This window comes from Alternaria postmessia, assembly GCF_024291825.1.
Source record: "Alternaria postmessia strain BMP 2775 chromosome Unknown scaffold_2, whole genome shotgun sequence".
Lineage (NCBI taxonomy): Eukaryota > Fungi > Ascomycota > Dothideomycetes > Pleosporales > Pleosporaceae > Alternaria > Alternaria postmessia.
The window spans coordinates 950,092-970,383 of record NW_026260075.1 but is presented as its reverse complement, the minus strand read 5'-3'; the positions used below and the strand labels follow the sequence as shown (position 1 = coordinate 970,383).

Genomic DNA, 20,292 nt, shown 5'->3' with positions numbered 1-20,292 from the left:
TGAGATGGAGGGAGAGAAAGCTTGGTTTATCGATTGAATCGTTGCATGAGCAGAAAAATGACGAGCTTATAAGCGGTTCTCATGTGATGTGTTTCGATACCCCTCAAGTTTCTTCATACATCCAACGACCGCATCAACCGCCCATTATGCAAGCGTCAAATTCTGGAACTCCGCCGTCGATCTCCCTTCAGTGCTCACCAAAAGTCAGAGTCAGGCCCGGCTGACATACTTTACAAATACGAAGTGTTTCTGCTGCCCGCGGTGCCACAAAACGCGGTATAAGGCCGCGCGTCGTTGAGTTACAACTTTCCTGTGGATACAGGACATATTCAGCACATGTATACCCCTACTACTGCTAAGCCTAATGATCTACAGCCGTCAGACCGATCATGCTCGACACCGATCAAAGCATCTCTGTCTAGAAGTATCCTTCTACTTGTTTCTGTTCCATAGCTTTCGTCATGGCGTATGGCATCACTGCGCAAATCCAGTTTTCGGTGACCGAGAAGCCCAGTCATTATACACGGTTAAACAAATTCGTTTTCGAAGTAAGCACTACTTTACGCATCATCTTATACATAATGATCTATCAGCTTCGGAAAGCATCGTGATGCTTTCTTCGGTAAGCACTTGAATGAACTAGGTAAAAGGTATAGTCTGGGGTTGACCAGCAGTGAGATCTTCCCCGCAGAGACGGCAATTTGCTGCCATACCAAGGATTGGTACGAAGTACGTTGTGGGGTAGTCTAATTTAAAGTGATGCATATAAGTTGCTGTTAGTGTTGTCGTGTTTCCGAAAGTTGTCAATAGTAAGAACAAAGGTCAAAGCTATCGCCAGACACGTCATCACAAACCATAACATGACCGAATTTCCCCCGCCTCCCACTTCCGCTGTCCCTTGGGAGAAGATGGATCTCAAATTCCAAGAAGGTATTTTAGTTCTACCGAGCTCAGTCACAGCGACTAATCAGTATTTACCAATAGTCAACGGCCACATCGAAGCTACCCACTCCAAGAAGACGGGCGAATGGACGCCACTTATATTTGTCCCCAGTCCCCATGTGAGAATTCATGGAATGTCGCCTGCCCTTAACTATGGGCAGCAAGTCCTCGAAGGCCTAAAAGCCTTCCGCCACCCTGGCTCTCCTGGCTCAATCTCACTTTTCCGCCCTGATATGAACGCCCATCGCTTCCAACGGTCTGCTAGTGCACTAGACCTGCCAATCGTGCCTGTGGACATGTTTGTCCAGGCTTGTCGCGCAGCCGTTGCGCTCAATGCCGAATTTGTCCCGCCTCATGGTTTTGGCGGAGCCATGTATGTGAGACCACAGCTATACGGGTCTAGTCCGCAGCTTGGACTCACGGCAACGGATCAGACGACCTTCTGCGTTTTTGTTGTCCCGACAGGAGTACACGAGAAAGCACAAGCAATGAAGGCTTTGATCGTTGATGACTTTGACCGCGCCGCGCCGCGAGGGACTGGTCATGTTAAGATTGGTGGAAATTATGCCCCTGTGATTCGGTGGGCGAAACAATCAAAAGCTGCGGGATATGGTGTGACGCTGCACCTAGACAGTGCACGACATGAAGACATCGATGAGTTTAGCACCAGTGCGTTCATAGGCGCCCGCTATGCTTCAGGTGCAGACGACGAGCCAGGCGACGAGGTGACGATTGTGGTGTCAGACTCGCCATGTGTCATAGAGAGCGTGACTTGTGACACCGTTCAAAAGATTGCGCGAAGCTTTGGATGGACTGTAGAGAAGCGGGCTATATCATATAAGGAACTATCTAACTTTAGTGAAGTTATGGGTGCAGGTACAGCTGTGGCATTGATGCCTATTGCTTCGATTACGCGAAAGCGCATGGGAGAAGGCTTGAGTCCTGGACCGCGTGTGACTGTTAACGGCAATTTCGAGACTATTGCTTACATGCCGGATCAGCAGCAGGGTGGCGGACCGGTCCATCAGAAGCTACTGGCGCGGTTGTGGGACTGTCAAATGGGTAGGGTGCCAGATGATTTTGGTTGGTGCTTCAAGGTATCGTTGCAGGACCAGGAGATCAAAGCTGGAATGTAGACAATAAGTCTCCAGATCGTTCGATCAGTAAAATTCATCAAAATGTCACATACCAATCATGTCTAGAAGCTCTTTGCAGTGTTGTGATGACGCTCTACAATTGCTCTAAGATTACACCTTGCGGTATTCTAGCAACTTTGAAAACTTACTGCATATACGAGCGGTGAGTTTGTCGTAGCACATCAAGAGTGTGGTTGACGCGGTAGCTCGCGCGGCCCCGCGCGCCCCGGCCCGCTAATCTCACCCGCTAGGTACTACCTTCTCCACCAGCTGATCCACACGTACTGCATGCACATCAGCAACCTTCGGCCCTTGCTACCTTCTCCGGATCTCATACCTAGAGTGTGTACTGCAGTCTGTGCATGCTTATGTTGGACCCACATCATGGACATGTTGCTAGACTAAGCGCTATACCCAATACCTAAGCATGCTAATGCGTTTGCACATTGACACGCCCTGAAGAGTAGTGCTCAATTTAAAGAGAAGCCATCAAATCAATGTCCTGGAAAGTCGGGTGTCTATGAACTATCGAAACCGTTCGTCCAAGGCACGAGGATAGTTTGGCTGCTGGCTTTGCTCCTGAGGTCTGCTACGCGCAGAATGGGTCAAGCTCTTGATGGCATCTGCAGATCCTGGATAGACTGAAGCTGGCCCTATATTCATGTTGACAGGTGCGGAAGCCCTTCAAGAAACTTGCACTCATCGCCGACGTTCCTTCACGCCCTACAGGGCGTGCGCTGTTTCGGTACTAGCGTCGTCCAGGTGCATTCCCGAACACCCACCGCTAATTCACCTCGACACTTACCTCTTCTCTTGATGTAGCTTGACTACCATCTTTTCCGGCCGCTGCAGCTCTGGCAAGTCCATGATTGACTGCTTCCGACGCTGCCCATCGACTGCCTACATTTGCTAGCAATCATGAGCTCGCATGAGCTTACCGCAATGCCCATTCATCAGAGTTCGGACAAAACTGTCGAGCAAGTCTCGAACGAGACCAAAACGACGCCTGTGCCACCAGACTACAAGCCGAATGCTCGCCCTGCAGTCTTTCGCACAACGATCCACGAAGTCCTGTTTGTCTTTATTGCAACAATGGGTGTGGCGATGCCGAGCTTGCTTCAAGGCTGTACGATCATCATCTCCTCATCCGTCAAGAGGGACTTATCAATGAGCACAACCGAGATCACTTGGATGACAGCATCTTCAGCGTGAGTCAGTTTACTCTATGAGGGTTCAATCAGCGACTCATAATCTCAGTTTGACCTCGGGTTCCTTCCTGCTTTTCTTCGGCAAACTCGCAGACATGTTTGGGCGACGTAGCATGTTCCTCGCCAGCCTGTTTCTGTTCGCTGCGTTCGCGCTCGGGACAGGCTTCTCACAAGATGCGCTGACGCTTATCATCCTCAATGGAGTGATGGGGTTGATGTGTGCATTGGCCGTTCCCCCGTGTCAAGGTATACTAGGTAGCATCTATGAGAAGCCATCCAGGAGAAAGAACCTTGCCTTTGCCAGCTTCAGTGCAGGAAATCCACTGGGTTTTGTCTTTGGTACCATTTTCTCGGGTATCGCAACACAACTTTTCGGCTGGCGCGCACCATTTTGGCTTCTTGCAATCATCTACCTGATTGTAGCCATCATAGCTGGTTTCACAGTTCCAGTGGATGACAGTGATAAACTGCCACTGACTGTCGATTCCTTCAAACAGTTTGATGTCATTGGGGCCGCTTTGATCATAGGAGGCATCGGTCTCTTCTCCACTGCCCTCAGGTAGGCAACCATTCTGTGATATGGAATCTTCCACTGACGTTGATCTTCTAAGCGCTGGGCCAGATGCTGCACAAGGCTTTGAATCCACATACATACTAGTGTTCCTCATACTCGGTGTTGTGTTGATCGTCGCGTTCATACTATGGGAGACACGTTTCCCATTCCCACTGATGCCGATGAATGTGTGGCGCGACCGGGAGTTCTGCTTGGTATGTCATTCGCAATAGCCAACAGATGATCACGTTTGTTTGCTAAACCCTGTTAGATCATGGTGGTTCTGGTGCCTGGTTTCCTCGTCTTTCCGCCGATGACATTTTTCATCGCGCTGTATCTGCAGGAGCTGTTCCACTACTCGGCACTGCTGACAGCAGTTCATATGCTTCCCATGGCTGTAAGCGGCATCATAATCAACGTGGGTCATCACCAAGATACAATTAAACTACACTAACCACATGGTACAGGTGGTAGCTGGACTCATTTTGCATCGAGTCTCCAACAAGATCTTAATGGGCATAGGCACGTTGGCATACACTATAGCCTCAATATTAGTTGCCGTACAGCGCTCAGGAGACTCATATTGGGCCTTCACGTTTCCGTCCCTCGTCATCATTGTAGTCGGAGCTGATTTCCATTTCAACGTTGCTAATGTAAGTCGGAAATGTCTGTACCAATCTGACAACTGCTAACTCGCCACGAATCCAGATGTACGTTCTCTCTTCCTTGCCCAAGGCTCAGCAATCTATTGCAGCCTCAATCTTTCAGACCATTACCAAGCTCGCTGTCACAGTTGGTTTTGGTGTAGAGACGGCAGTTTTCAACAGTGTGGTTGCAGACCCGGCATCGACCGGCTATTACCATGATGATCCTTACGAGCCATTCGCAGCAGTATTCTGGGCAGCAGCTGTTACAACATTTCTTAGCTTGTTTGCAGTGCCTTTTCTTCGGATAAAGACACAAGGGAATCACGACTGAGTGATTCCAGTGGAAGGCAGACGCCACTATAGGCTAGACTTGGTAACAATCTCGAATTCGGTTTATCATTCTAGTGTCCGATCAGTTGGTATGTACAACAAAGACCAATATCAGAACACACAACGAATGAAAGTACGCAACCGTCAAGTTAGACTAAACTTGTTGTTGTCCGCTGTCATTGGCATAAGCTAGATGGTAAGTGCAGCAAACCATCTACCTGCTGGTGGTACTTCCGTTCATATACTCAACCTCCGGAAATGTTGGACTGGGTACTTCTGACCACTCATTCTCACCCAACACAAAACCGAAAAATCTTTCTACAAGCGTCTTGACGATGTAATCCATCCTCGGGGCCCAGATCGTGTCCAATGAGGGTGTGATCGTCTTGTTCCTTAGACCTTGCAGATCGACCCAGTCGCCCAGGTCGGCAAAGTTCTGGTGACTGCTGCCTGTGACATTAAGCCACTGGTACCATCCCGACTGGTTGGCAGAGAAAGGAGCCCACGAAGGATCAACGGCTGGAGTATGTTCCGCACCAGCCAGCATCAAGAATGGTTTTTTCACGTCAGAAAGGTCTATGAAGAGACCGTCGAAATTGATGCCGCCTAAGAGTGAAGGTTCGATAGCCAGGGCACCAGCTGCTGCCGCACCACCAAGCGAATGTCCAATAGCGAAGTAGTGCGTAGTATTGAACGGGGCGTTAGTCGATTTGACATAGGCGGGGAAAAGTTCTCTGATTGTCGCAATAGTATCGGAAACGCGCATGTTGTACACAGCTACTCCAAGTTCGTAGCTCCAAGTCTCTGTGATATCGATACCATAGATGCCTGGTGCACCATCGGGAAGCTGAAGATAAGGAGTCTCTCCTGGATGATCAAGCGCGATCACTGTATAGCCTTGGGAGGCAAGCTCGGAATTCAATGCGTTATACATGATTGCGTTCTCGCCACCGCCTGGGGAGAAGATGACGGTTGGCTTCTGCCCTACACCAAGATCTGTCATATCGAGAGGCACAGCATCGTATACGTTCCAGGTTGTGAAGCTTTGGAGCGAATGATTTGGGTACTGAAGGGCATCGCCCCAGAGGTCTGCGGTAGTGGGATCAAGGTAAGGACTCGTGTTATTTCCAGGTATCGGGATAGTCAAGGTCGGGTAGTAAAATGTCGCTAGCAGAATTGACGAAGCGTTCGCTGGAGCCACGGGGTCATTTGGTGTGGTTTTGTTGAATACATGCTGTTTATATCCTACGTGATACGGTCCTGTTGGTGGAGGAAACGACACGGCGGAGACTACTTCGCAGACCAGGGACAGAAAAATCAACAGCATCTTGAGTTGAAAGTAACAAAACGATCTCGGGAGGATCGGAACCCTGAGAACTTCTTATCATTCATCAGTTTGGCCCCCAATTATGGCGTCATACTTGATCGGATGTCCATCCTATTCCGGCTCTGGGCGAGCCAGCGCTATCGCGACTGTGCTCTAGTCAAGTGTTGTATGTGTACGAACTGGCAGGTTCCCATGCCATGTTGTCCAGACCGGCGTACAATACGAAAGACAACCCGTTAGCGATCTTTGTGCATCCCCAAGACTGTCAAGCATATAACTATGTTTTCTGGAATGATGCATCTAAGGAGCGAGTCGAACATGAGTGGCACCGACCCACGTTCTACGTGTAGAATGATAATCATAGTCTCTAGGATGGCAGGTTCCGTCATATTGGCGTGGTGACGGAGCCATGCGACAGAGTCCATGAAGGATTTCGGAACATACAATGATTGTCACCTCAAGGGGTGTCTTTGGACGATGACTGGTGTTTGTTGGCTAGAGGGAAGGTCGCGACGCGCCAAGAATGTCATAAGATGAGGCTATTCGGAACAACCCCGGCCCCACGGACCGAGCTCAACATCATCGCGTCCAGCACTCTGACTTTGATCAACAAAGTTGTATCACCAAACCACACCCACGTATCCTGCGAATCGGCTCCATCAACAGACGCCTAGTAATCACCTTTGCATATCCAGACACAGCACCACGAGGCGCAAAGATGCCGCAACCACGTATGCACTCCCTTCGCGCTCAGGCGCGTCGCAATCCACATGCCCAGTGGCCAGTCAACTAACTGCTTGCCCCAGCATCCCGCGCCGTCTCCTCTAAAGACCTTCCTCCCTCGGTTGAAAGCGCCTACTACAGGAAATGTATCGACCTCCGCCGCCGCATAACCGACATCGAAGAGAACAATGACGGCACGCGCCTGCGCATCACACGCCTGAACCGCGGAATTCAGAAGATGCGTCTCGAGCGCGCATTTCTTCTTGAGCAGCTCAACAAACACATGGAGTACAACGTCGACGACAGCGATCGCAGCAGCAGCCCACCGCCCACTCCAACAGACAAGCCATTGAGAAGCAAAAGGAGCCACAACAGGAAGGGCACACCTCCCCTTGGTGGCAGTGCTGAGGGAGGAGCCGGTGAGAGGACAGCCATGAGCGGGGAGGGTAGACTGGGTCTAGGAGCCCTATCGCATGGCATGAACCCCATGAGTAGTGCTCAGAGTACCCCGGACCCATCAGGGCGTCCCCAGAACAGCTACTTTGGTACCATCGGCGCTCCCACGGCGACAAGTCCACACACCGGTGCAAACGGCGCACCTCCTACACTTCCTCCCCTTCACTCGCTCCCACCGCTGCAGCCACAGCAGCAGCAGCCAGCACCCGCCCAGCGCGCATACTTTGACCCAGCCTATGACGAGCAACGCCCCACACCCGCTAGCAACGAGGAGGCAGCCGCCCGTCCACGCGCGTACTCAGGTGCTGCCCAGCAACCACCGACGACCGATTCCGCGCCTCCTCCGCCGCAGAACGGCGACACCGAGATGACCGACGTAAGCTTCACAGCTGTCAACCGCTAGGATGGTTATAGCCTGGGTAGTGGATGGCGTCGATTGTAATAACGCTGGAAAGTTGGCAAGGAAAACACCGAAGTGATAGCAAGGCGTTAGGGCACATTTGAGCTTCTGTACAGACTTTCGGTATCTGTATGCAACATTTGTAATTGTTGTTTCTTTCCCGGGTTCAGGGGATTGTGTATTAGTACAGGTGTCTACCGACTAAAATTGTGGGCACAAAGCAGGGCGAGATTTCCATGCATACTTGATTAACAAAGCTCGCTAGGGTGAACATGATCATGTCCGTGTTTGTGTGAACGTATTACTTGAACCTGAAGCAGTACGGTCCGTTGGGCAGAGCAAGTTGGGAAGATTGTTTGGGTTCAGTATCATTTGTAATGTGGAGCCTGTGTCAAGAACATTAACGGGATCTGTTAAAACCTTGCGGTCTGCATCGCAATGGGCAAAGCTTTCCATACAAAGACTCCTCTGCTGTAACATTTGCTGCACGCAATCGTAGGTCACAGACGCCGTGGCCATACCCTGATCTTGTTCCGACTCGTTCGCTCATACCTCACTGCTCATGTGTAGACCTATTCCTCGTCCTTATCCTTGTAGTGAGCACCATTGGCCAACTCACACGGATCAGGTGCATAACCAATGCTGCAGTGCTCCCAGTCGTCGTTGTCCATGAGCTCGCGCTTGAAATTGAGGGCGTGGTAGATGTTTGAGAAGCGGAACTCCACATACGAATGCTATAGCGATGATGTTAGCATTGATCAAGATAATCAGTCAGTGTTACTTACACCACGTGCAGTCTTTCCGCTCTTGATGCGGTCGACATCGCGCTTGTTAACGCCTTTACCTCGAGCCAGCTTCATGAGTACTGCATCGCTATCTTCGTCTGCACCAATAGCTCGCACACAGCGTGATGCGTCGCCGTCAATGCAGTTACGGATGACATCGTTGATGGAGTTCGGACCCTCGGCCTTCTCCACGAACACAACCGCCTTCTTGATGTCGCCGACGATTTCGATGCCATTCGCAGTCGCCTTGTGATACTTCTCGCATGCTTCAGGTGTGAGGAACTTGACGAGGGCATTGGAAGAACCCGGTTCTGGCAAGGAGATAGACTCGAGTTTGCCACCCCACACAAGGGCTTGCAATTGGTTGATGCTGGTGATACCTGCAACCCCTTTTAGAATACAGGTGCGATGAGCAGCCGCTAAATTTTGTCAGTTTCAGCCTGATCATACATATAGATACAGACTTACGATTCTCCCGCTTCTCCTGGGTCGGCCATCCTTTCATGCCGTCTGCCGGATCCTTAGAAACAGGCTTGGTGTTTTCAGTACTCGACGCAACAGGAGGTGCTGCCTTGGTCGGGGCGATAACGCTCGCGGTGGCGGGTAGTTCGGGCTTGGGAAGGATGTTGTGCATGGCCGCAACAATACCCGATACTTCAGCGAGTGTCTCTAGAGATAAGTGACCTTCTTCGACAAGCTTGGCACAAAGTCTGAGGAAATCACCATTCGCATCCTTGAGCGTCTGTTTGATAGATTCGGGTGTACGAGGTTGCTCTGGGCGCTTCTTCAATACCTTGTTGATGTAGTTGGCAACAGCGAAGGCTAGACGTGCCTTGATGATCTCGTTCTTTTCGACGTCGGTTTTGACCTCTGGCATATACGAGCCACGCAACTTCCTCGACATGGCCTTAATGAGACTTGCCGTGTTTCCATTGACGTCTGGTATAGCCTGAATGTAGTCGCTAGCTTTACGCATGTACGCATTCTCCAATTCTTCTTGTGACACGTCCGCAACCTTGATGCCATCGATCCCCTTGTGTTCCGCCTTCTCGGCTTCTGCTTTATCGATCTTGGTGTTGTCTGCCTTTGATTCTGCAAGACGATCACCAAACGAGAACTTGGCTTGCTCAGGCCTTACTGAGGTACTGCCGATGGGATTGCGGGGGGTCAGGACAGTCTTGCTGTTTAGGCGAGCATAGAGTGCATCCATGGCAGACTCTTCGAAGGCATCGCTTGTGGGATTCGGATCTTCCTTCTGTGGCGCGGCCGTCTCTGTAGGGGTAGCTGCGGAGGACGCGACGATACTCTTTTCAACTGAGGATGACTTTGGTGCGACAGTGGGCCTAGCATATGCTGGTCTATACGCACGCATGTCAGTAAGGCTCGAAAGATTATGTAGCAGTTCGTACCCGTCGGAAACCTTCAGCTCGACTTTGGCTGGACCTGCATTAGATGAGGATGCCATTGGCAGGGTAAGAGCTGCGGGTCGCGAGGTGGTGCCAGATACGGGTCCCGCAGCGCCGACCATCTTGACGGCCTTCTTCTTGAGCTTGATACTTCCCAGATTGGCTGCAGGTTGGACGGCGAGGTTACTGCGTGCATCTCCAGAAGCCCAAACAGACGGCGCTGCTGAGGGCGGACTCATGTGCCTGGAACGATCCATGATTTCCGGCAACGGAGACAGTGGAAGTGAACTCTTGTATCGAGCGATTTGCTTGCGCGCGGGTGATGGAGGAGGCGACAGAAGGGAAGATGAGGCCGGTATAGGTTCGCACGCACTAAAAATATTGCTGCTCTTATTGGAGTTGGTATTGGTGTGGGTGGAAGTGGAGGTTGCTGGGCAAAAGTTAGTCGAGCAAAGTGCATGAGCAAGTAAGAGAATCGGCACGCACTAGCAATTCGCCTGTCCACTGTTATCTTCGCAATTCCCTCTATGCAGGCATCGAGGCAAGCTTGGTACAGTTTATCTTCGCTATTTCGTATACGAGAACGTGGCGGAGTCTTACCAGGCATTAGACTGTGGCATGCATGTAGGCAAGAGTTGAGGTGACGTCGGATCGTTGAGGGCAGGAATGTAAACAGTCCAGGGTGTCTCAATGCGGTTGCCGTTCCTGGTGTTAGCCTGTGGCCAATGAGACGACAGCGGTGAAGACGAGAAACTCGAAAAGCGGGATGAGCGTTTGTCTTCAATGATACCCAATGTAGAATTCGGCATTGAGATAGTTCCCTGCCGCTTCGATGTTTCTTTCGGATCTTTGCATGAAATAGGAAACGATTGATAGTGGCACCCATAGAGACTAGAATGTGCTATACCTAAACCGAGTCCTGCGATAATAGACTCGTGCAGCATCTGCTTCATAACAATGTTTGAGTTGAGCGTGAAGGTAAGGTTGGTTTCATAAACTTGAAGACCTACGACAGAAGCTTAACATGAACATGATGAGATGCCAAAGTAGTAGTTGACATAAGAGCGCACACACCACCCATGCACATATTGATATAGCAATGACAGGTAGAAAACTCTTGCTAGGTATGATGAAATAGAAGAGCATTCATGAGTTAAAACTGAGCTGAGACAACGGCAAGACTGTGCTCTAGCAGACGCAGGCGGTGACAGAAATAGACACGAGCTCAGAAGAAGAACGAATCCCACGTACGATGGCACTGTTCACCTTATTCCGCCCGCGAATCCAGCACGAATGTGAGGATTTACACCATTTACGCGTTCAGTGTGCCAGATGTGGAGGCCTACTCACGTCTATCTACTCATGTATCCCTGTTGAAATACAAATATAGAGAGACTTTGCGGCTTCCACGGGTTTAGGTAGAAAAGATAAGAGAAAAAGAAAAAGGATTTAGTGATGAGACGACGTCGTCGTGTTACGAGATTCATCATACTCATCTAACAATCCACACTGACCGTGTCATTCAACAGGTGATTAGATAAAAGGTATCCAAACGCGAGTTCGTGCCCTGTACGCCTCGTACTCATTGCCGAAGAATTTAATTAGGAACTTTTCCTCATCTGTATTGAGTGAGCCACCATGCTTGCGCGACGAAGAGAAGGGACTTACGAGTAATTCGCTTCATAAAGAAGTACCATAACACACCAGTAAATCCAAAGAAGCAGACAGTATTGCCAAGCATAATCTGTGTCCCAATGCCCCACCAGAAGAAGCCAAAATATGAAGGGTGACGGAAGTAGCGATAGACACCATGAGTTACCAACTCATGTCCGTCGTTCTTACGCGACTGAACTTGGTGGTTGAAGTTGGTGCCCGCTTGCATCATAGCCGTACTACGAACAGCTTGTCCCACCGCGATCATCGCTATGCCCAATGCGATCAACCACGGTGGGTGGATCGTTGATTGATAACCGGGGAAAAAATACGATGTTACAAGCGTCTCAACGAAGGCCACCGCGTGGGCTTGTCGGTATTGGTCGCCATTTGTGAGTAGAAAGGAATCGATGTATGCGATCGGGGTGTTGTAGGCGGCTGTCGTGTAGAACTCGAGGAAGTGGAAAAGAGAGAGCGTGCTGAGGAACAAAAACGGTCGCCATAGATGGCTGCCGTTGTATGCGAGCAGAACAGTGCCGAACAGACCAAAAGCCAGAGCGCATCCTAGGCAGAAAGCACGCACAGCGATGCCCGAAAGCGAGCGCTTGCCGTGACGGAAGAACTCGGGCGCAATAGCATTCTGGGGTTTGGTCTGGACGTTCGATGCTTCTCTAGCGCGCAGCTCCTGATCAAGCTCTGGAGTCCATTTCCCGTTCTCACTCGGTCGATTCGTGGGTAGGGAGATATCGATACCGGAGGAGAGCGAGCCGTTCGAAGACATGGCAATCGTGGATAGGTAGATATCGGCTATGCAGGGACTCTGGCGTCGAATAACAAGACGAGCGAAGAAACTCAAGGCATGTTTCTAAAGGCTTGCAACGGGACCTAAGTACGCGACCAACATCCAGCCGTGTGGCTTGTGAGGAAGTTGAGCTGAACAATAGTAAGAGGTGGGCGACTCAGTCACTTTTGCCTTGGCTCCTGCGCGTCCCGTCTTGCCAGGTGGGACCTCGGAGTCAGCCGATGAGATCATCGCGCTAGTCCAAGCGTGCCTTAGTGCCGTGATACCTGGCATTCGCAACTTCTACTTCGACATGTGTTTGTTTATCCACATCGGCTTCATAGCCATCACACCAGCTCCAAGATCAAGTGCTAGATCCTCACAATTCCAGAGGCAAACATGGAGATTTCGGAGAACAAGCAGCGCATGGCCCGCGGCGAACTCTACCATGCCTTCACGCCTGAGCTCACAGCAGAGCGTGCACGAAGCAGACAAGCCTGCACTCGCTATAACAATGCTGGCGATGTATCACGGCGGAAGCTGACTGAGCTTTTCCGAGAGTATGTGCAACTATTTGATTGCTCTTCATCAGACTTCTTCTTATACTCCAACTAGCATCATCCAAGACAAAACCCCTCTTCCTCCAATGGCATCTTCAGAAGACGAGGATGCGAAGCTGTTCGAGAATGATCCTTGGGTCGAACCGCCAGTCATCATGGATTATGGATATAATGTCCGCCTAGGCAACAACGTTTTTATCAACTTTAACGCCGTTTTCCTCGACACCTGCCTAACTACCGTTGGTTCACGCACGCTTGTTGGACCGAACGTCCACTTCTACTCGGCTACTCATCCTCTCGACCCAGCTGTCCGTAACGGCACTAGGGGGCCTGAAATGGGCAAGGAAATACATATCGGAGAGGATTGCTGGATTGGTGGCAATGTTTGCATACTGCCTGGCGTCGTGATAGGCAAAGGCAGTGTGGTCGGCGCTGGGAGTGTCGTTACGAAGAGCGTGCCAGACTTCACTGTTGTCGCTGGTAACCCAGCTAAATTCATCCGAAAGATCGAAACTGAGATGGACGCCGAACAGAAGAACATGAAATCTGGTGAGCAGAACAATATGGAGTGCTAACCTGTGCATTAGTCGCGTGTGCAACAAGTCACTTGCTCGTCACGAGGAGCAGTTTCACGTATTGCACTCAGCCTATCGGGTTCGTACTCGGACTGTGAGCTACATTTGGCATGACATGCAAGAAGAAAAAAAGTCACAGTCGCATAAACCTTCCCATGTACCTCTACCGTTTCTGCCACTGATACACCAGACGTTGTTGCAGCGCGCTCTAGCGCGTTCTAGCGCGTCGTTCCGCTTCTCGGAGGCATTTCCAAAACGAAGCAATTACTGAAAGCATGCCTCCAAATTATCTCCAGAGTTTGCAACGCGGGCACGTCTTGGAAGGCTCCGATGCGATATCTGTTGTAATCTCAAGAGGATACTTGCAACACGTTGTTCGCATATGTACTTGCTTCCGCACCCCAATAGATCGAGCACGATCAACCCGAAAGCTTAGCTATCCACTCCACCACTATGGTGCGCGATCAAGTCGTGAGAGTATGTGACAGCAACTCGGCAACCTGTGTCGATCTGGGACAAATGTGGGGCGTTTAGACTAAGATTCAACACAAGATCTGATGATCGTCCGCAAGCTTCGGGCGCCAAGACCGACGAAACCGGTTCCCAGACGCTGCCAAAACAATGACATCGGCTCGCCAAACACCAATGACTAATTCATCTTCCATGCACGACATGGCGCACCCTGCGAAATGCCCCGTTTGTGTTTGGGACTGGAGTTCGGCTTCGCCTGTTTCGAGAGTTTCGACAGTTTGGAGGCGCCTGATTCACCCTATGGCATACTTCGAAACTACCAGATCAAGCTATTCGTGTGCTACCTGACTGAATGCCAAGAGCTTAGGAGCTTTGAAGCTCCATCCCCAGACTGCTACGATGCATAGGCCTGCACACCATCATGCCTTGACGGCAAGGCCATCCGAAATGGTAACAGAGATGGTACAAATACCACAGCTCCCAACACCCAGATAAACTTCATCGGACTGGTTCCTCACTCACTAAGGCTAATATCTTCTACTCTGCATCTCCAGCATTTCTTACTCTCTTTCATATCCTTACTCATAATCTTATTCCACTCGACAGAACCAATCTCACAGTCAAAATGAAGTACATTCTCATCGCCTCTCTCCTCACCTCCGCGGCTTACGCTGCTCCTTTCGCCCAGGTCCAGGGTGGTAACGGCGGTAACGGCAACACTGCCGCCGCTGCAACTAACCAACAAACCGGAAACCAGGGCGGTCAAACCCAGGCTGGCAACCAGCAACAGCAGCAAGGCGCGCAGACAGGAAACCAGCAGCAGCAGCAACAGCAGGGTGCCACCAACACCCCTACTGGTCTCGGTGCCGGTATCCAAAATGGACAGACTCCCACTGCCAACGACCTCGCCACCGCCGTCTCCAACTGGATGGCCGACACTTCAATGGTCTCCAACTTCCTCAACACTGGAGCTAGCATCCAGAACAACGTCCAGTTCAAGCAGGCTGCTACAGTTGCCTTCAACGCAGAGGTCGATGAGCTGAACCACAAGGCCATCATCGATGCTGCCAACGGTCAGATGCCCAACGTCATTGCGGCCAACAGCACACTCGCTACTGGTGGTTCGTTCCAGGATGTCGTCGACAAGCTTCAGCAGATGTCTGTTCAGGGTATGGCTGCCGCTGGAAACATCGACTTGATCAACCAAAACCGCTGTGTCAACGTCCTCCCCAACATCGATGCTTATATGGCTTCTACCGGATCCACCTCCCAGGCGGTTCGCCCCACCGTCTGCGACCAGACTGGTGTTGCTGGTGGTGTTCAGGGAACTGGCGCTACTCAGCCCGGCGCCCCTGCAGGTAGCCCCGCTGCTGCCTTTGCCGCTGCTCAGGCTCTTGCTCAAGGAACTGGTAATGGCCTGGTTCAGAACACTGGTGCTGCTGGTGCTGCCACAGGCACTCAGGGAACTCAGGGCACTACTGGAACTCAGGGTACTACTGGAACTCAGGGCACTACTGGAACTCAGGGTACTCAGGGAACTGCGGGAACTGCTACAGGTACCACCGGCACCGCAACCAACAACGGACAAACTCCTCAGCAAGCCGCTGGCATCACCCCTACCAACGGCCAAGCACCCCAAGGAACGACTGGTGTCCAAGCTCCTCAACAAGGCTCTCAGGGTACTACCGGACAGCAGACCCCTCAACAAGGTCAACAAACTGGCCAACAGCAGGGTCAGCAGGCTGGTCAGCAGACCCAACAGGGTCAACAGAACGGCCAGCAGACTCAGCAGAACGGCCAGCAGCCAGGCAATGGCGCCGCTGCCGGACAACAGACTCAAGGCCAGACTCAAAATGGTGCTAACCAGCAGCAACAGGCTGGCAACGGCGCCGCTGCTGGACAACAATCTCAGGGACAGAATGCGGGTCAGGCATCTGGCCGCAACGGCGGCAACGGAGCCAAGGGCGGCAACAACAACAACTAAGCACTGCGCTTACGAGTTTATGAAGAGAACGAGTCTAATGGCTTGCAAGGCGAGGGCGATGTGCTGGTCACTAGCCAATCAGTCTTTTCTGTATATAAAGATCAGGTCAGACGTCTAATGGTTGGAACATGTATTTAGTATTTTATGTAAGAGGAGAGTTATTCGCTGGAAATGTAGATAAAGAAGGTATTAGCCTGCCGACTACATGTTTGTTACCATTTATTGAAAGTGTGAGTCATGTGATGCAGAATGAATTCATGAAACACGATCTTTCGAACCCTGATCGATGACAAAACCAAAGCATACCCGGAATGTATACGCTGCCTAATAAATATTCAGGCTGGGAAGCAAAACATCGTGAATACCTTGAGGATACTTTGGATGAAGTGTGGAGGTAACGCATGCTAGTAAACACTGATCAGCGTATTCACGAATTACTGCTATAGAAGTGTGGACTTTGTCAACGATAGGATTCTATAGTCAGAATCGCACTGTGCTTCCGTCGCAATGCTCTTGTGTTTGATTGTAATTCTCTAGAATTGAACCCAAGATGAGAGTGATGTGCGGCTCTGGAATCACTCTAGTGGATGGAACTAATCTGACAAAGACATGGGCATGAGTCTGCTTCGGAGAAAATTTCATGATGATATTTGACTGCTTCAATGTATACTATGAGCACTATTGGCATGCCATACGCTAGCTTGGTTGCTACTGGGGCAACGGGGTAGCATCTTTATCGTCCGTATCGTGCTTCGTCACTACGAGCTAAAGTCATGCATTGGTGGCGATGTGATGAAGTTAACCATGACTATCGTAGATAGCAAGAACTCAGTCTTGAAAACCGATACAGAAAGACATGAAGAGAATGAAGCACTGAAGTATTTTCCTTTCTAGTATCCCGCTGAATTCCATCAATCCCTACGCTTTTCCCTCGAAGCATGTCCTTGTCTACCCTTAGACGAACCATGCGTAAACCAACCACACCGACATTCTCATTCTCATTCTAATAAGGCCAGTTGGACATCCCGGATGACTCGTCTCTTCTTGTTGTTAACGTTCTCGTGCACATTTGCAGGCGCGGCATGCATCCTTGTGGCTGTTGTTACCGGAACCTTTTTCCAGTGCCAAGTATCCGCTGGTTCGTCCACGAGCTTTACAAGATCTCGAATAGATGTGTTCATGCTGGGCCTGTCGAGCGGAAGTTCGAAAGATCCGTGTAGCACTGGGTCTGTGGAGTATTCGCAGTGAACATCTTGGATGAACTCGAGGGTGATCACGCTGCGGTGCATGATGTCCATTGTCGAGATGAGCTTGCTGATCCAGACCCGAGCCCAATCTTTGCGGGCCATGAGTGTTCGCAGATCGACCGTACCTGGTGAGGTCTGCAGTGATGACGCCGAGAACCTCCTTGGCGAAGCCATCAGGCAGATACCCGTAGTGTACGGCCAAGATGCGAGCAATGCTCATTGCGTGGTCACGCTTGTGTTGGCCTCCGCCGATCAGGGTTTCGTACTGGTCGCTGACAGTCTGGATCCTGTCTTCCGCGATGGTAGCGAGCTCTTTCTTGAGGATATATGGCTTTATCTGTGGGTATACTAAAGGTAATTCGGTGAAAGCTGGAGGCATGATGATGTTGATGATGATGATTATAATGGAAGAGCAGTTACGAAGCTGTAAGAGTATTTGTCAGTGGAGATGTGGAGGATACACCCATGAAGATGCTGACTTTATATGGCCACCGATAAATCGACTTCACCTAAGGTCTGCCCGCTCTTCTCTCACCTAGCCATGTGCATGTCTACAAAAGTATACCAAAGATGACGCGACGCAGAAAACTGTCTCTTACTTGTGCCTCACCTGTATCTATATGAGGTGAGGGGAAGATATGAAATGAAATCCGACTACCTCTTCATTGTCTCCATTCTCTTAACCCACATATATCCCCTGTGCTCTTGGCTAACATGACAAACTTACCCAAAAGTTACATGCGTTGTTGCTACTCATCATAATGTCATGTACTTATTGATCGACTATCAACAGATTGATGATATCCTCTCATATATATGGATATAACTACCATCACGATCTCTCCAATGAGATGGAGCTATAAAGCTTAATCGATCTCGCCAAAACTGGAATAGTCCTATTGGCCTGAGGTTTTAAAACCTCAGGCATGAACATGTGGATACCTGATATCCCAGACGGCGTCTTGCCTGTTGTGACCCGTTGATCTGGATCGTGTTTTGGGTGTGCTGTGGTCGGGACGTAGTTGCATTGGTTGTAGCGCAGGTGAAACCATGTATCAAACGTCATTTGCTGCAGGGCTAGAAAGCTTAACAGGAGGCCAAGATGGGAGGGTTCGAGACGATAGACGTGCGAGGCAGCTATAGTGTTGGCGACATATCAATTCATGTTTGCTTTCCCGACATGTGCTGTCGGGTTGAGAGGCATGGTAGGTGCGTCGCCGTCTCTCACCGACTCTGGATACGTGACACGTCGGCAAGGCGCGTGACGTACCGACATGGAGAGACGGGGGCTCTTTGCGGTAAGAAACATAAGGCTGCAGCGGGCCGATGAACACATGTACTTTTGCTGCTGGGTTGGCGCAGGGTGCAGATGCGCTGGCATGGTATGACGCCTCTTCCAAGTAATAGAGAGGCTCGCCAAGTGCATGGTTGTTGCATCGAGTCGCTGACCGCACGAGCTGAGCTAGCTAGACGGCAACCTCATAGCCAGGCAGCTAATGACGACGGCTCTTGACCAACAGTTTGCGACGAACCATGGCTGAGGCCGAGCGCGCTGGCGGAGTACAGGGCGATCTGGAGAAGGAACTGACGTGCTCGGTAAGTCGAGGTTCAAGTTTGTGGTGTTGGCGAGTGGGGTGTCGTCGCATCGACGGGTGCGTGGACGAGGATTTGCAGCTTCACGACTGTGGGCGAGTTCGAGAGCATGTTGAGATAAGAGACTGGGTCGCTCCTTCCGAGTCTCTCCAAGGTTCTTGGGGCCCGCTCAACGACGAGGATGCGCCTGCTAACTCGGCCGTGTTCAGATCTGTACCGACCTCCTCTACCAGCCGCTCACCCTCCTCGACTGCCTTCACACCTTCTGCGGCGCCTGCCTGAAGGAATGGTTCGCCTTCCAAGCCTCGACCGCCACATCCATACACCCCTACACCTGCCCCTCCTGCCGCGCCTCGGTGCGCACCACCCAGCCCAATGCCACCGTCACCACGCTGCTTGATATATTCCTAAAATCGAATCCCCAGAGAGGCAAGAGTGCCGAGGAGAAGACGGCAGACCGCAACAAGTACAAGCCGGGCGACAATGTGCTGCCCAAGCTCAGACGGCGCGATGAGCGCGATGACGTCGATCAGCGCATGCTCGAGGAGGCCCAGCAGCTGAGTCTGAGAGACGTGGGCATACCGGGCAGCAGCAGGACCAGTCTGGAACCCCCGAGGGAGCGCAGGCGGAGGGAGAGAAGTCGCGACACGAGCAGGGAATCTCGTAGGGCGCGGGACGAAAGGCGCTCTACCAGCCAGAACCCGCCCGGCGCATCGCCATCCAGAGCCGTTATACCTCCCAGGGCCATTGAACACCAGTCCAGCCTGCGTTCTTTGCTGAGCGCCTCCGACCTCGACGCGGAAGACGTGGACGAGGACCTCGTGCGGCAGGTGCTGGAAGAGCTGGTGTCTGAAGGCGTGGATTTGAACCAGATTGGCACTGCACAGGAGGAAGAAATTACAGAGAGGATAGCCGAAGCTGTGCGACGACGTCAGGCAGAGCGACATGCAGAAAGACAGCGCGAGAGGAGAGAAAGGAGGGAGCGTCTGGCAAGAGAGGGCTTGATGAGCTCGTCATCTTCATCGCTGTTGCCTCAACCCATGCGAAGCCCTCTTACGCGCGACGAGGAAGCAGCACGCAGAAGAAGGCACGGCCGTTCGGAAAGCGGCGCGTCGACACCTCAGACGGCAGTAGGACCGCCCATATCTAGACCTGGTCTCATCGATGCCGCGAACCGAGGCGGACGAGCACCACGCCAGCGATCTTCAAGTCAGGGAAGCTCTCGATCGGCAAGAAGAGCAGAGCGTCCTACGCCTGTCTCTGCGACCTCCCAGAACAACAGTAGTGGCGAGCGGCAGTCGTCATCAGAACATGCGCGACCAAGGCCACGCCGTCAGTCCGACAACCAGCAGAGAAGTAGGCTTGATGTCCGCGAACAGTTTCGCATCAGCCTTCACGCCAACACCAGCGCCATCAACGTAGTCTCAAGCCCCAACTCACCCCAGAGCCTTGGCTTCGATCTACCTAACAGCGGCAGTCCGACGAGTTCTCTAGCTACAGTCGGTACTCCGGCTG

The 20,292-nt window shown here is 51.4% G+C and overlaps 8 protein-coding genes across 8 annotated transcripts; 5 read left to right on the top strand and 3 right to left on the bottom strand.

The window, feature by feature from the left end:
* Positions 1-860: 860 nt before the first annotated feature.
* J4E82_000759 (uncharacterized protein) lies at positions 861-2,078 on the top strand (the record flags this gene model as incomplete). The annotated part of the gene is made up of 1 exon (XM_051727079.1): positions 861-2,078. The coding sequence occupies one exon, from the start codon at positions 861-863 to the stop codon at positions 2,076-2,078; it is 1,218 nt and encodes a 405-aa protein (XP_051593504.1).
* Positions 2,079-5,030: 2,952 nt separating this feature from the next.
* On the bottom strand, positions 5,031-6,143 carry J4E82_000758 (uncharacterized protein; the record flags this gene model as incomplete). Its single annotated transcript, XM_051727078.1, has 1 exon — positions 5,031-6,143. The coding sequence occupies one exon, from the start codon at positions 6,141-6,143 to the stop codon at positions 5,031-5,033; it is 1,113 nt and encodes a 370-aa protein (XP_051593503.1).
* Positions 6,144-6,913: 770 nt separating this feature from the next.
* J4E82_000757 (uncharacterized protein) lies at positions 6,914-7,725 on the top strand (the record flags this gene model as incomplete). Its single annotated transcript, XM_051727077.1, has 2 exons — positions 6,914-6,920; positions 6,950-7,725. The coding sequence occupies 2 exons, from the start codon at positions 6,914-6,916 to the stop codon at positions 7,723-7,725; spliced, it is 783 nt and encodes a 260-aa protein (XP_051593502.1).
* A 569-nt stretch (positions 7,726-8,294) lies between these two features.
* J4E82_000756 (uncharacterized protein) lies at positions 8,295-10,152 on the bottom strand (the record flags this gene model as incomplete). The annotated part of the gene is made up of 4 exons (XM_051727076.1): positions 8,295-8,456; positions 8,508-8,887; positions 8,976-9,850; positions 9,917-10,152. 4 exons carry the CDS (start codon positions 10,150-10,152, stop codon positions 8,295-8,297), a joined length of 1,653 nt encoding a protein of 550 aa, XP_051593501.1.
* Positions 10,153-12,746: 2,594 nt separating this feature from the next.
* J4E82_000755 (uncharacterized protein) lies at positions 12,747-13,482 on the top strand (the record flags this gene model as incomplete). The annotated part of the gene is made up of 2 exons (XM_051727075.1): positions 12,747-12,907; positions 12,963-13,482. 2 exons carry the CDS (start codon positions 12,747-12,749, stop codon positions 13,480-13,482), a joined length of 681 nt encoding a protein of 226 aa, XP_051593500.1.
* Positions 13,483-14,578: 1,096 nt separating this feature from the next.
* J4E82_000754 (uncharacterized protein) lies at positions 14,579-15,937 on the top strand (the record flags this gene model as incomplete). Its single annotated transcript, XM_051727074.1, has 1 exon — positions 14,579-15,937. The coding sequence occupies one exon, from the start codon at positions 14,579-14,581 to the stop codon at positions 15,935-15,937; it is 1,359 nt and encodes a 452-aa protein (XP_051593499.1).
* Positions 15,938-16,935: 998 nt separating this feature from the next.
* On the bottom strand, positions 16,936-17,563 carry J4E82_000753 (uncharacterized protein; the record flags this gene model as incomplete). The annotated part of the gene is made up of 2 exons (XM_051727073.1): positions 16,936-17,215; positions 17,310-17,563. 2 exons carry the CDS (start codon positions 17,561-17,563, stop codon positions 16,936-16,938), a joined length of 534 nt encoding a protein of 177 aa, XP_051593498.1.
* A 1,154-nt stretch (positions 17,564-18,717) lies between these two features.
* Positions 18,718-19,927, top strand: J4E82_000752 (uncharacterized protein; the record flags this gene model as incomplete). The annotated part of the gene is made up of 3 exons (XM_051727072.1): positions 18,718-18,780; positions 18,987-19,707; positions 19,737-19,927. 3 exons carry the CDS (start codon positions 18,718-18,720, stop codon positions 19,925-19,927), a joined length of 975 nt encoding a protein of 324 aa, XP_051593497.1.
* Positions 19,928-20,292: the final 365 nt, after the last annotated feature.